General features: G+C 42.6%; 1 protein-coding gene, 2 long non-coding RNA genes and 1 pseudogene across 4 annotated transcripts in view; 2 read left to right on the top strand and 2 right to left on the bottom strand.

The window, feature by feature from the left end:
• ASAH1 (N-acylsphingosine amidohydrolase 1) overlaps positions 1–6,955 on the bottom strand; it is a 31,553-nt gene extending 24,598 nt beyond the window's left edge. For both annotated transcript variants that reach the window (XM_086380653.1, XM_086380654.1), the window contains exon 1: positions 6,810–6,955. In XM_086380653.1, the coding sequence (XP_086236779.1) occupies positions 6,810–6,887 (78 nt within the window). In that variant the 5' untranslated portion in view covers positions 6,888–6,955. The remainder of the gene's footprint in view (positions 1–6,809) is intronic.
• Positions 6,812–15,212, top strand: part of LOC147343616 (uncharacterized) — a 52,576-nt gene continuing 44,175 nt past the window's right edge. Inside the window, exon 1 of the long non-coding RNA XR_015156309.1 lies at positions 6,812–7,128. This is a non-coding gene — a long non-coding RNA (uncharacterized LOC147343616). The remainder of the gene's footprint in view (positions 7,129–15,212) is intronic.
• On the top strand, positions 7,292–8,443 carry LOC147343621 (uncharacterized). Its single transcript, XR_015156311.1, has 2 exons — positions 7,292–7,752; positions 8,366–8,443. It is a non-coding gene; the product is annotated as an uncharacterized LOC147343621 (long non-coding RNA).
• Positions 10,247–11,095, bottom strand: LOC147343620 (calcyclin-binding protein-like; annotated as a pseudogene).

Below are 15,212 nucleotides of genomic sequence, written 5' to 3'. Positions count from 1 at the left end.
AGGAAAAGAAGCTGAACAATTACAGCAAGGCAATTTCAATTCAATTCTTTAATTCACCAACAACTAGTTTCTAAATAAGAACTGTCTCTTAAGATGTTCTCTATGTATGACAGTCGGAGAAGGCAATGGCACCCCACTCCAGTACTCTTGCCTGGAAAATCCCATGGACGGAGAAGCCTGGTAGGCTATATAGTCCATGGGGTTGCTAAGAGTTGGGCATGACCGAGCGATTTCACTTTCACTTTTCACTTTCATGCACTGGAGAAGGAAATGGCAACCCACTCCAGTGTTCTTGCCTGGAGAATCCCAGGGATGGCGCAGCCTGGTGGGCTGCCGTCTATGGGGTCGCACAGAGTTGGACACGACTGAAGCGACTTTGCAGCATGTATGACAGTGCAGACACATTCAAGACATTCTTGGACAAGAAAAGGACTGTTTCTTCAAACTCAAATGAGCATGCAAAATTTTTCACTTGTTTTCTGACCTTTGATGAGATGGTACCTTATTAATCTGTGGATATTTAGACAGAATATGAACAACCTCTTCATAAGGGCAGAGACCTCCAGCGTCCGGAACACAATCTGGCACAGAGTAGGTGTGTAGTATCTGTTGACTAAGCAAACCTGTGTATTTCTCCCTTTAAAGTACTGGGGTAAAGGCAAATGCAGTACAATAAAGCTGGCCGGACCAGAGGGGGTTTATGTGATTTGGGGAGACTCTGCAAATCAATGCTAAGAGCTGATACAGTGGCTAACATTCACAATATTTGTTACTCACTTCAGAAGCTGATGCATAAAAGCAAGCTCGATTCAGCAATTCACTACGGAGCCAGTGTGGTTAATTTTCACACAGTTTTAGGAATCTGCTTAGATTTATTACTGAGAACCCATCTCCCAACGCAGGAGACATGAGACAAGGGGTTCAATCCCTGGGTCGGGAAGATCCGCTGGAGGAGGGCATGGCAACCCACACTCCAGTATCCCTGCCTGGGGAATCCCATGGAGAGGAACCTGATGGGCTACAGTCCATGGGGCCGCAGATTGGACCAACTGAGGCGACTTAGCATACAGGCACAGTCTGATTCCTTCCCTTCTGATTACTCCATAGGCTACCACAATCTATTTTCGGCTCCCAACACTGCTCCGGCCAAGGTGACCAACGACCTCTCAGCGCCAAGCGCAACAGATGCTAGACATCCTCCTGGCCTTCAACACAGGTGGTCTGTCCTGCTCTCTCCCCGATCTCCCCTAACACTTGCTCTTCAGTTCTGGCCACTGCTCTCGCTTAGCCTGTTCTTCTCTACCTGACATATACCTGTCCCTGGGCCTCTTCTTTTCTTCTCTCCTATCTGCTCAATGTTCACCTGCTTCAGTGGGTTTCAAACAATATGCCTACGACTCCCAATACCCTCTCCTGAGCTCCCAAGTGCCTGCTGGAAAGTTCAGTGTCATCTGAAATTAGACGTAACCAGAGTGAAAATGATCTTCATTCTTCCCTTCCCCTGTTCCCAGCTAGCGATGCCATCGTTCACCCAGCTGAGCACTGGAAAGGTACCTGTCTCTCACCCCATCCGACCCTTCCTTCTGCTCATTCTACCTCCGAATCTTCTCTGGAACCATCCACTTCTTTCTTTTTCCACTGGCACAACCTTCCTGCAAGTCACTTAGTTTTCTCCTGTAGTGTCCTCGTAGCTACCCTACTTACTCCCTTCCAATCAAAACTGATCTTTCAAAAGTGAGAAATTTATCACATCGTGTTTAAAACCAGTCAACAGCTTCCTGTGCTTTTTAGGATAAATTCCAAAATCCTTAGTAAGATCTACAAAGCACTGATGATGTCATCTCCATCTCCCCTTCTAGACTTTTCTTGCACCATTTCTGTCACCAGTATCTCTTTTAAAATGTTATAAAATTTTTCATTAAGATAATATTGGTCCATAAAATTATGTAAGTTACCAGTGTATAACATTATATATCTACTTCTGAATCTTGCTGTTGTTGAGTCATTAAGTCGTGTCTGACTCTTTGTGACCTTGGGGACTGGAGCCCACCAGGCTCCTCTGTCCATGGAATTTCCCAGGCAAGAATCCTGGAGTGGGTTGCCATTTCCTTTTCCAGGAGATCTTCCCGACCCAGGGATCAAACTCAAGTCTCTGGCACTGGCAGGCAGATTCTTTACCACTGAGCCACCAGGGAAGCCCCAACTTCTGTATATATCACAAAACTTTGTTTCCATCCATCACCATTGGGTTGATCCCCTTTATCCAATTCTCCTTCCCTCTGCCCTTTTTCCCCTCTGGTAACCACTACTCTGTTCTCTGCATCTACGTGCTTGTCTTTGTTTGGTTTGTTCATTTATTTTGTTTTTATATTCCATATGTGAATTAATCATATGGTATCTGTCCTCTGTCTGATTTATTTCATTCAGCATAATACTTTCAAGATTTATACACATTATCACGCATGGCAAGATTTCATCTTTTTATGGCTAAGTAGTATTCCACTGCATGTGTGTGTGCACAAATGTGTGTGTGTGTGTGTGTGTGTGTGTGTGAGATATTTTTATCCATTCATCCATTAATGGGCACTTAGGTTGTTCCTGTATCTTGGCTATTGTAAATAATACTTCAACGAACATGGGAATGCAGATATCTTTTTGAATTAGTGTTTTCATTTTCTTTGGATAAATACCCACAGATGGGATAGCTTGTCACCATCATCTTTTTTTAAAAACTTTCTGTGACTGTATTCCTTTTTTTTCTTTATTTTTAATTGAAGGATAATTGCAATATTCTGGTTTCTGCCATATAGCAACATGGATCAGCCATAGGCATACATATGTCCCCTCCTTCTTGAGCTTCCCTCCCATCTCCCACCCCGTCCCACCCCTCTAGGTTGTCACAGAGCTCAGGTTTGAGTTCCCTGAGTCATACAGCAAATTCTCACTGGTTATTTTATGTATGTTAGTGTGTATGTTTCCATGCTACTCTCTCCATTCGTCCCACCCTCTCCTTTTTATTCACACCTGCCATGTCTGTAAGTCTGTTCTCTATGTCAGCATCGCCACCACTGCCCTGCAAATAGGCTCATAATACCGTCTTTCCAGAATCCTTATACATGTGTTAACATATGATATTTGTTTTTCTCTCTCTGACTTCCTTCACTCTGTATAACAGGTTCTAGGTTAACCCACCTCATTAGCACTAACTCAAGTGTGCTTCTTTTTATGGCTGAGTAATATTTCACTGTATATATGCACTGCAGCTTCTTTATCCATTCATCTGTCAATGGACATCTAGGTTGCTTCCACGTCCTAGCTATTGTAAACAGTGCTGCAATGAACACTGGGGTACATGTGTCTTTTTCTATTATGGTTTTCTCAGGCTATAAGCCTGGTACTGGGATTGTTGCATCATATGGTAGTTTTATTTCTAGTTTTTAAAGGAATCTCCATACTGTCTTCCATGGTGGCTGTATCAATTTCCATTCCCACCAACAGTGTAAGACAGTTCCCTTTTCTCCATACCCTCTCCAGCATTAATCATTTGCAGAATTTTTTATGATGGCCATTCTGACTGTTGTGAAGTGATATTTCACTGTAGTTTTGATTTGTATTTCTCTAATAATGAGTGAATTTTGATTTGCATTTCTCTAATGGTTTTTCTAGTAGTCATGTATGGATGTGACAGTTGGACCATAATTAATTAGTGATGCTGAGCATCTTTTCATGTGTTTATTAGCCATCCGTATGTCTTCTTTGGAGACATGTCTGTTTAGGTCTTTTGCCCACCTTTGGATTGGGTTGTTTGTTTTTCTGTTATTGAGATGCATAAGCTGCTTGTATATTATGGAAGTTAATCCTTTGTCAGTTGTTTCATTTGCTACTATTTTCTCCATTCTGAGGGTTGTCTTTTCACCTTGTTTATAGTTTCCTTTGCTGTGCAAAAGCTTTTAAGTTTAATTAGGTCCCACTTGTTTATTTTTGTTTTTATTTCCATTATTCTAGGAGGTGGGTCATAGACGATCTCGCTGTGATTTATGTCATACAGCATTCTGCTTATGTTTTCCTCTACCATTATCTCTTAATAGAATCAAAGAATAACTCAAGAAGAGCTTAAAATACACCATATTCTGAAAAGCCTCAGAAAACAGAACAAAATCCACAGATGTTCCAAATCAAATGATTTCTGTTTTGGCTTGTAGTTTCCACTATCATATTTATCAAAAGCAGCTCTGAGATATGTTTTGTAATTATGTGGCAACAGTTTATCATAGAATGATTCAAAATGAAAACCTGCTTATTTCTGTCAAAAGATGAGTCACTGAAGTTCCCCAAATCTTCTCAGCCAGTGGCTCCCAGATTTTCCAGATCAGTTAAGAAACTGAGAGGGGCCCAGCACAGGGGAGTCCCAATTTTTTCTCCAAAGTGAAAATATTAAAACAAACAAAAAAAATTCACACACATAAAAGAAAGAACATTTTAACAAAAATTGAACACCTGCAATCAGAATAAAAGCTAACATTCTAATTTAATAAGTTTATGGCCTATTTTTTCTCATTTCATTAAAGATTTGTGAAAGCAGCTTCCCAAACTGACACCAGAGGCTGGACTAGACTTTGATAACCACTGTTTGAGATAAAAACTACTAAGTTCATGGAGCATGTGCGCATGCTCAAACATGTCCAACTCTTTGTGACACCCCACCGACTGTAGCCTGCCAGGCTCCTCTGTCCATGGGATTTTCCAGGCAAGAATACTGGCTGCTGCTGCTTCTAAGTCACACAGTCGACTCTGTGTGACCCCAAAGACGGCAGACACCAGGCTCCCCCGTCCTTGGGATTCTCCAGGCAAGAACACTGGAGTGGGTTGCCATTTCCTTCTCCAATGCATGAAAGTGAAAGGTGAAAGTGAAGTTGCTCAGTCACACAGGCAAGAACACTGGAGTGGGTTGCCATTTCCTTCTCCAGGGGATCTTCCCAACCCAGAGATCAAATCCACATCTCCTGCATTGGCAGGTGAATTCTTTACTAGTGAGCCACCTGGGAAGCCCAGATTCACGGAGGGGTTATTTATTTTCTTGCTCTAAAAATACCTTTTTTTTTAAAAGTAATTTTGCTTAAGTACTGAGAAAGGAAATAAAAAGCATTCGCTGACATTTGAGAGTGTTCTGAGGTCCACACCTAGACCTCTCAGTATTAGCACTTGCTGATTTGACACTCAACAGCCAGGCCATTTCTGTTCTCCTGTTAGACATAATCGACCTCACAATACCTACCTCAGCGAAGGTTAATCTGAGGCACGATAAAATCATACAAAGCAAGCCCACTTCGTGACTCTAAGTTCAAACAAAAAAAACAAGGGTACCTTGCAACTCACAAAACACGAAAGACCCTCTTCTACTGCTAAACAAATGACGTTCTTCACTCAATCATAGAGTCGCCTCACTTTCTAAAAGCATCTGATCTACAGCAAAGCCCTGATTTCTTAGACCTGACCCTGAAACACACTAAATCCAAATTATAAACCAGGTTTCTCCTAACGCCTTTTTTCTGAGAGGCCCCAGAGTTGCCCATGACGAGCATTCTTATTCACCGCGGAACAATAAAAACAAGGTTTTTGAACTATAGGCGTGTTTCCTGGGGTCTTTGGCTGAAAGCATTGACAGTATCAAAGTATAAGATTCTTTTAAAATTCTCATAATCCCCGCCATTTTACAGCAAATTAATTCCCTACCCACATTAAAGCAGACTAATTTTACTTTTCCTTATATCCTTCCAACCCATGCCCACTGTGTATTTTTCTCTTACAGAAATCACTGTGCATACCATTTTGTTTTCTGCTTTTACTTGCTTTATCTCGTGTCACTTTTGAATGGCTGACTACTACGTCACCACGATTTTATTCTTAAAGCACTTCTCCGTAGAGAAATAAAAGAATAAAGGAGGCGAATGCACACCTTGCTTGCAATATCAATATCCTACTTAAGCCGTCAAGAGCAGCGTTATCTAGTCAATCTTAAGTCACATGCACCCAAGTTCCTATTTATCTGATCAGTCGACAAAGAAAAATGCAGTCTTACGGTTTTTTGAGAAGAGAATTGTGCAACAGCACCAGACTCGGTGTCCAGAGGCTTGAGTTGTCATGAACCCAGAAACAACAGTGTGACCTCTGGTTAGTCACTGACTCACTCGGCGACTACTTCCTCCCTTGCAAAGAATGAAACTGGTCCCACATTTGCTCTTTCAGTTATCAAGTCTGTGTTCCTGCTACTTCCCTGAGGGGTAAAGAGCCACAGGTCTGGTGGTCACTTGACTCGGGTTGGCCTGGACTACTCCCATCGCCCTAACCCGGGATGCCTCGTCCTTTCCCAGGGCCCTTCAGATCCTCAGTTACAACCTCTCCTTCAGCACCTCGTCACAAGGCAGAGAAAGCCAGTCCTCAAGCAACTCGTAACTTAATTAGGTACACAGATCAACTGGAACTCTTCCTCCAGTAGTTTTATAGGCGCGTGGAAAAAGTGCATTCAGTCAAATGTGAGGGTGTGCAAACACAACCGCCAGTCTGCAGAGATGATTTCCCCTCAAAGTTTCTTTGCTCCAGCTTGTACCGAGTCGACCAGGGGTGAGGCTCGCCAGCCAGCTCTGCACCCACGCCTCTTACATGCTTAGAGAAACACGGATGCCTGTAAAGATGCTGCCAGGGGTCGATCAAGCCCCGCCTGCCCCGCACCTGCGCGTCCCCCCCCCCCCCCCCGCCCCCACCACGCTCCGGCGCGCCCCTCTCAGCCTCCTCGGCTCCAGCTCACCCACCGGTGGCACCTGCTGCGCCACCAAGCAGGTGACGATCCCGCTCAGCAAGATGAAGGTTAGACGACTCCAGCCTAACATCCTTCCAGCCACCAACAAGCTGCAAAGGACTCCTGAGGAGGCCGCACGAGGCACCACCTGAGCGCCGAGCAGGCCACGCCCACGCTGCCACGTGACCTGACAGCCGGACCGCGCCACTCGAGATGTGGGCGCGGGGAGATAGGCACCGGGGTGAGGGCGGCAAGGAGAGGAACTGGCTTTTCAGTGACGCAGCAGGACGATAGAGCCTTCCGAGAGGAAGAACAAACCCCCGGGATGGAAGGTGAGCGCTCGAGTTAGGACCGTGGTGTTCGTCCCACCTCCCGCACCGCGGGCAGTGGTTGCGCCCAGCCCGAGCTCCGGCCCTAAGCCCCGCCCCGGCGGGTGCGGCTGTGGAACTTTCCTCACCTCGATCCCTCACAGAGGGCCGCGCCCTCCTCAGAGCCTGGGGGTGGGGACCACCTCCCCTCTTCCGGCCGGTGCCGCCGCGCACCGTTCCCGTAAGGCCCAGGGCGAAGTCTGCACGCGGGCTGCTCGGTACCAAATGTCCATGAGACGGGCACAAGTCACGAGAGTCTCAAAACGCGGCGTAGCCCGCGACAGCGACCGTTCTTTGCCCTCTGAGGAGAGCAGGGCCCGAAGTGAGTGAGGTTATTGGTCCTGACCGTGGGGTCACCCGACGGCTGTCAGGGGCCAGGAGCAGGGCATAGTTAATTCTCACGGATGCTCCAGGCTGTGAATTTACCCATTTAGACTTTCGCGTCTGAAGTGACAAACCACAGAATTTAGGCTTCGGTTTACTCGCACTGAGACAACAGGTGGAATGCCCAGGAAGGACCGAGAACCTTCCTTCCGTGGAGTGAAGCGCCTGTGTACCTTCTTCACGTGCTGCAGTGAGAGGACGCAGGTTGGCACAGCCCAGGTGGACCTGGGAGGAGGGTAGGCGAGCAGTCTGTTATAGCCTGCACCTAGAAAACAACTTTACAGGTGTATTTGCTTGGCACGTGTGCGGTGTTTGGACACTGTTGTCCTAGTCAGATAAAGTGTAAGTGTTAGTCGCTCAGTCGTGTCCGACTCTTTGCGACCCGGTGGACTATAGTCTGCGAGGCTCCTCTGTCCGTGGGATTTTCCAGGCAAGAATACTGGAGTGGGTTGCCATGCCCTCCAGGGGATCTTCACGACCCAGGAATGGAACCCAGGTCTCCCCAATTGCAGGCAGATTCTTTACCATCTTAGCCATATAAATTCAATAGGAAATCCTGAGCTCTCGGTTCCACTTTATGATTGAACCTTTTTGATTTCCAACTGGCATTTTTTTTTTTAATGCTTTAGCAAAATCAGAATACTGTCACTAAAATCTTCATATATATTTTTTTTTCTTATGTAAGTTTGAAATTGCAGTTTTACCCATTTGTATTACTTTGTTAGAAAAAATCAATGATTTTGTTGGAAATTGGGAAATGAGAATTTGATATGTGGGAACATTTATTCCAGTTTTTTCTTTTCTTTTTTTTTGGTAGATGACAGGATTCCTCTCTTTGATGAGGGAAGTTTGCTTTTTAAAACATATCACATGATTAAAGTAGTTCCTGATTCAACAGTGAGCAAGAAGATCATCAGTTCAGTTCAGTCGCTCAGTCATGTCCAACTCTTTGTGACCGCATGAATTGCAGCAGGCCAGGCCTCCCAGTCCATCACCGACTCCCACAGTTCACTCAGACTTGTGTCCATCGAGTCGGTGATGCCATCCAGCCATTTCATCCTCTGTCATCCCCTTCTGCCCCCAATCCCTCCCAGCATCAGAGTCTCCTCCAATGAGTCACCTCTTCACATGAGGTGGCCAAAGTACTGGAGTTTCAGCTTTAGCATCATTCCTTCCAAAGAACACCCAGGACAGATCTTCTTTAGAATGGACTTGTTGGATCTCCTTGCAGTCCAAGGGACTCTCAAGAGTCTCCTCCAACACCACAGTTGAAAAGCATCGATTCTTCAAGGCTCAGCTTTCTTCACAGTTCAACTCTCACATCCATACATGACCACTGGAAAAACCATAGCCTTGACTAGACGGACCTTTGTTGGCAAAATAATGTCTCTGCTTTTCAATATGCTATCTAGGTTGGTCATAACTTTCCTTTCAAGGAGTAAGCGTCTTTTTAATTTCATGGCTGCAGTCACCATCTGCAGTGATTTTGGAGCCCAAAAAAAGAAAGTCTGACACTGTTTCCACTGTTTCCCCATCTATTTGCCATGAAGTGGTGGGACCAGATGCCATGATCTTAGTTTTCTGAATGTTGAACTTTAAGCTAACTTTTTCACTCTCCTCTTTCACTTTCATCAAGAGGCTTTTTAGTTCCTCTTCACTTTCTGCCATAAGGGTGGTATCATCTGCATATCTGAAGTTATTGATATTTCTTCCAGCAATCTTGATTCCAGCTTGTGCTTCATCCAGCCCAGCGTTTCTCATGATGTACTCTGCATTGAAGTTAAATAAGCAGGGTGACAATATACAGCCTTGACGTACTCCTTTTCCTATTTGGAACCAGTCTGTTGTTCCATGTCCAGTTCTAACAGTGATAGAAGCAAGGTCCGATGCTGTAAAGAGCAATATTGCATAGGAACCTGGAATGTTAGGCCCCATGAATCAAGGCAAATGTGTAAATAGGTTGATTTATCTTGGACCTTAGAGTAAGTCTACAAAAAAAGAGGAAAAAAAGTAGAGGATTCCCATCTTTTATATAAATGGCTATTTGATTTGAAATCATCTTTTTTTTTGCATTTTATGCAAACATTCAGGTTTTATTTTTACTTATTCTTGGTGGGAGCTGATGTCAGGAACCGAAAGGCAAGCAGTAGTAACTTTTGTTTTCTACCTCCTAGCCGAATAATAATACACATAATGTAGCATTTTCATTAGGCAAGACTTTTTACATTTCACATTAGAATACATTACTCTTTTCTTGAATAAAATGACCAGTTACTAAAGAAACCATCTCTGGAGGAAGTGTTTAATAAGCGTATTTTATTTAAATCAGGGGCTTACCTCATAGCTCAGTCGGTAAAGAATCTGCCTGTATTGCAGGAGACCTGGGTTCGATTCCTGGGTCAGGAAGATCCTCTGGAGAAGGAAATGGCAACCCACACGTGTACTCTCACCTGGAGAATCCCATGGACAGAGGAGCCTGGCAGCCTACAGTCCATGGGGTCCCAAGAGTCAGACACAACTTAGTGACTAAATCACTATTTAAATAAATCCTCCAGTAGGAAATGGAGAATTTATTGCCTTTACTTAGAAGAAGGCTGTGTAAGTAGTTACATGTCATGTTCATTTGTGCCGCTCACCGCGTTTCCTTATTAGAAACATTTTATTTCCACATCACAGTTCGCAAAAAGACTTTCAGGTTTCAGAATTCTGTATCTCTTTTGGCTTACTTCCCTCTTGATTCCACTCAGGCTTTATTAATGGTTCGCTTCATATCATCTCCATCTTTGTAAATTTTCTTTAGAATGTTCATTAATTCCTCACTAGGATCTGTTTCGGAGAAGGCAATGGCAACCCACTCCAGTACTCCTGCCTGGAAAATCCCATGGACGGAGGAGCCTGGGCTGCAGTCCATGGGGTCGCTACGAGTCGGACATGACTGAGCGACTTCACTTCCACTTTTCACTTTCGTGCATTGGAGAAGGAAATGGCAACCCACTCCAGTGTTCTTGCCTGGAGAATCCCAGGGACGGGGGAGCCTGGTGGGCTGCTGTCTATGGGGTCACACAGAGTCGGACACGACTGAAGTGACTTAGCAGCAGCAGCAACAGGATCTGTTTCAATGTCATAGGACGTCTAATCTTTCTCAACGTTTTTTTCAACCTGAGTCAGGTAGCTCCACTGTGTGTTTTCTGCTTTCTTTATGTAGATAAGAACTGTATCTTTCTTGACCTTTTTTGAACTGCCTTCCACAGAGATGGGTTTCAAGAGATTGTTCGTAATCATGGAGTAACTCTTCCCATTTAAATTCTTTACCAAAAGATCAAATGATCTCTCTGTGAAATGTACCTGCACATTCCCAGTGGGCACTTGATGAACTCCAGTGAAGTTAATGTAGATTTTCATACACTTGTCTGACTGATCCCATCCATAATTACTGAATTTCACTGTATATGCTGTTTTAATAAGAGCAACCACAGCAGCTAGCTTTTCATTTTCTAAAAGTTTTGCTTTACCTCTGTGATTTCTGCTGCATTTTGTTTTTTATTTCTGTCTCAATCTTGGGTTTTTCAGCTGTGAGGGGACCAGATACTCTTTTTCTGGTGGCTTTTTCCAGCGGCACTTTCAACTCTTCTAGATCTTTCTGTAGCTCTTCTTAATTGAAGCCATGGTTGGGCTGCAGCAGACAAGACCCTGGCTGCAGTGGCACAGGGACAAGAACAGGAAATGCCACCCTGAACATGCTCACCCTGAGCACAGACTGCACTGGCATTGATCATTCATCTTTTTTAAAAAAAATTTTAACAAATAAAAGATTCTTTAAATTCTGTGGTGCTTTATAATTTTCAAAAATTACACATACATGATTTCATATAATTGCATTATTGCCCCTCCCCTGTCACTTCTCCCCAACTGGTAACCACTAGTTTGTTTTCAATATCTTTGAATCTACTTCTTTTTTGTTTATTAACTAGTTTGTTTTATTTTTCAGATTCCACAATATGACTGATAGCATACAGTATTTCGTATTTCTCTATATTATTTCACTAAGCATTATGCTTTCCAAGTCCATCCATTTTACTACAAATGGCAAAATTTCCTTCTTTTATATGGCTTTAGTATTCCATTGTATATATTTATATGCCACTACTTCTTTATCTATTCATCCTGATAGACTCTTAGATTTCTTTCATACCTTGGTCATTATAAATGATGATGCTATAAAGATAGGAGTGCATGTATCTTTTCCATTTCTGTTTTTTGGATATATACCCAGAAGTGGAATTTCTAGGTCATATCAGTTCAGTTCAGTCACTCAATTGTGTCTGAATCTTTGCAACCCCATGGACTGCAGCACCCCAGGCCTCCCTGTCCATCACCAACTCCTGGAGTTTACTCAGACTCATGTCCATTGAGTTGGTGATGCCACCCAAGCATCTCATCCTCTGTCATCCCCTTCTCCTCCTGCCTTCAATCTTTCCCAGCATCAGGGTCTTTTCAAATGAGTCAGTTCTTCCCATCAGGTGGCCAAAGTATTGCAGTTTCAGTTTCAACATCAGTTCTTCCAATGAATATTCAGGACTAATTTCCTTTAGGAGGGACTGGTTGGATCTCCTTGCAGTCCAAGGGACTCTGAAGAGTCTTCTCCAACACCACAGTTCAAAAGCATCAATTCTTAGCTGCTCAGCTTTCTTTATAGTCCAGCTCTCACATCCATACATGAGCACTGGAAAAACCATAGCCTTGATTAGACAGACCTTTGTTGGCAAAATAATGTCTCTGCTTTTTAATATGCTGTCTAGGTTGGTTGCAGCTTTTTTCCCAAGGAGCAAGCGTCTTTTAATTTCATGGCTACAATCACCATCTGCGATTTTGGAGCCCGAGAAAACAAAGTCTGTCACTGTTTGCCCATCTATTTGCCATGAAGTGATGGGACCAGATGCCATGATCTTAGTTTTCTGAATGTTGACTTTTAAACCTACTTTTTCCCTCTCCTCTTTCACTTTCATCAAGAGGCTCTTTAAAACTAGGTCATATAGTAGTGACCTAAAAATAGAACTACTCTATTTTTAGTTTTTGGAGAAACTGCCATACTGTTTTCCACAGTGGCTTCAACAATTTACATCCCCACGAACAGTGTACGAGGGTTTCCTTTTCTCCACATCCTTCAAGATCATTTATCTTAAATACTACTGAGAGCACTTTAAACATGTTACCAGGGACTTCCCTGGTGGTCCAGTAGTTAAGAATCTGCCCTGTAATGTGGGGAACTAAGATCCCACGTGCCATGAAGCAACTAAGACTGTGTGACAATGAAAGATCTCACATGATGCGACTAAGACCCAGCACAGCCAAATAAATAAATACTTAAAAAAACACATCACCAAACACATTTCTTTTTTCCTTACAAGAGGATGTTAATTGCTTGTTAGATGGTCTGGCAAAATCAGAATCTTTACGCAGAAAATTTATGTCAATTGGCATAATATTCTTAGACATGATTTTCATATAACTTTGTGTTTAACTCTCAATACTCTATTATATACCTTTGATTCTGTTTTCAGACAAAATTTAAATCAAGTTCCCTAAAATTATGCCATTTATGTATTTTTTAAATTACACCTACATCTTTTTTCTTAGCCTACTCGATTTTTTGGTACTAGATACAGAAGGAAGACCAAGGCAAATGTGCAGCCATATTAAACTTCACTGTGCTTTGTGGCACACTGACATATTCATAGAAATGGTATTTAAGTGTACAAATGATTATGTTGGAAAGGGTGGTTCAAATATTACCTACACAGGAAGCATCAAGAATAAGACTTGGATAACCTGTTTAGTATGAAGAGTCAGCATCAGTAATCGAATTGTTTATCAGAATAGCTGAAGGTCTTGGTAAGCTGTGGACTTTTTCTAATCTCCTATCTAACATTCCTGGGTTCCTGAGGTGGAGACTTGATTTAAAATCATTGCAACTTAACCACCCAATCCTGAATGAAATCTATCACACATAACATATTATCCAGGACAGATATGACTTGATTTAGTAAAGCTGAATATTCAAAGGTTTGCACTAAAAAAGCAAGAAATATGGAAATAACGTTCCATTAAAAAAAGCAAAAACATTTTACCAAAAGTATTTACCAATGAGTTGCTTAATTAATTAAAAAAAAGACAGTATATCTAAAATGTAATCTGAGTTTCAAAGCTTTGATTTTTGTTCATATTTTCAGGAAGAAATCTAAAGAAAGAGAAAACATGGAAATCAGAAGTCTTGCAAAACTGTTACATGATTCCTTCCCTCCAGCAGTTTTTTTTATCACACTAAATAAGATTACTTGCTTTATATGTTTTGCTTTTATATAGAAAAACATGTCAAATTATTACCTTTGACTCAAAGGTATAATGATATTTTATTCTATTACAAAACTAGAAGTGTTCCCATTTAATCTAATTGTCCCCACATATAATGTCAAAGTCAAATAGTTATCTTAATTACCCCTCACTTTGCACTTACCTTTCTGTTTCTTTGTGAAACGTTTTTGATGTCTTGTTGAGCCTCTGACACCACAGGCATGTGAGAATCTGAAGAGTCACTTTACAAAAAAGTCCTTCTGAAAAAAAAAAAAGTCCTTCTGTCTCTTTCTACTTTCTTTGATAAGACATATGGTTCTGACCTGAGAATTATTATTATCATTTTTAGTTATTTATTTGGCTGTGTTGCATCTTAGATGTGGCATGTGGGATCCTCTAGTTGGAACTTGCATGCTCCGGACCCCACTGGCTCAGTATTTGTGGCTTGTGGGTATAGTTGCCCCGAGGCATGCAGGATCTTTGCTCCCAGACCAGGGATCCAACCTGCATCCCCTGCACTGGAAGGTGGATTCTTACACTGGGAAAGTCCTTTTGACCTGAAAATTGTCAATTCAGTTCAAATCAATAATCCCTAAATACATCTTTTGTTGTTGTTCTGACTTCATATTCCTGCATAGTTCATTTTACATCAGTTCAGTTCAGTTCAGTCGCTCAGTTATGTCCTACTCTTTGCCACCCCATGGACTGCAGCACGCCAGGCCTCCCTGTCCATCACCAACTCCCAGAGTTTACTCAAACTCATGTCTGTTGAGTCAGTGATGTCACCCAACCATCTCATCCTCTGTCGTCCCCTTCTCCTCTTGTCTTCAATCTTTCCCAGCATCAGGGTTTTTTTCAAATGAGTCAGTTCTTTGCATCAGGTGGCCAAAGTAAACCATTCTAATTTCCTATTCGATGCTTCCAACCAGTTGTTTCTCAAGTTTGTGGTAAATTCATTTATTCTGTCAATAAACACTAAGCACTTACTCTACATGCTGGGTGACTAGCAAAAAAATGATTCTTTCCCTGTCTATGGGAGAGGAATTCTGTCTTATGGGAGAGGAAAAATGAAGATGGAAGGCAAAAGTTAAACCAAGTGACTGTCTTGTAAAACAACAATAGATTTTGCTTATTCCATGCTCTACCCTCTGGTTGAATATTGTGGCTGTTTCACCAACCTCAGTTCCACTCCTCTGTTATGCAGCAGCTGTGTGGCTTGGATGAGCCATAGCCTCATCCTTGGTCCCATCTCGAGGTAGGCCCTTTTTGGCCTGATATTTTAAGGTTATCGTAGTCTTCTTGCCCCCGTGCTT

Source organism: Bos grunniens, chromosome 27 (genome assembly GCF_055505025.1).
Source record: "Bos grunniens cultivar Pamir isolate PY7600 chromosome 27, Bosgru_T2T1.0, whole genome shotgun sequence".
Taxonomy (NCBI): Eukaryota; Metazoa; Chordata; class Mammalia; order Artiodactyla; family Bovidae; genus Bos; species Bos grunniens.
The sequence above is the reverse complement of the archived record's forward strand: the minus strand, read 5'-3'. Positions and strand labels throughout refer to the sequence as shown.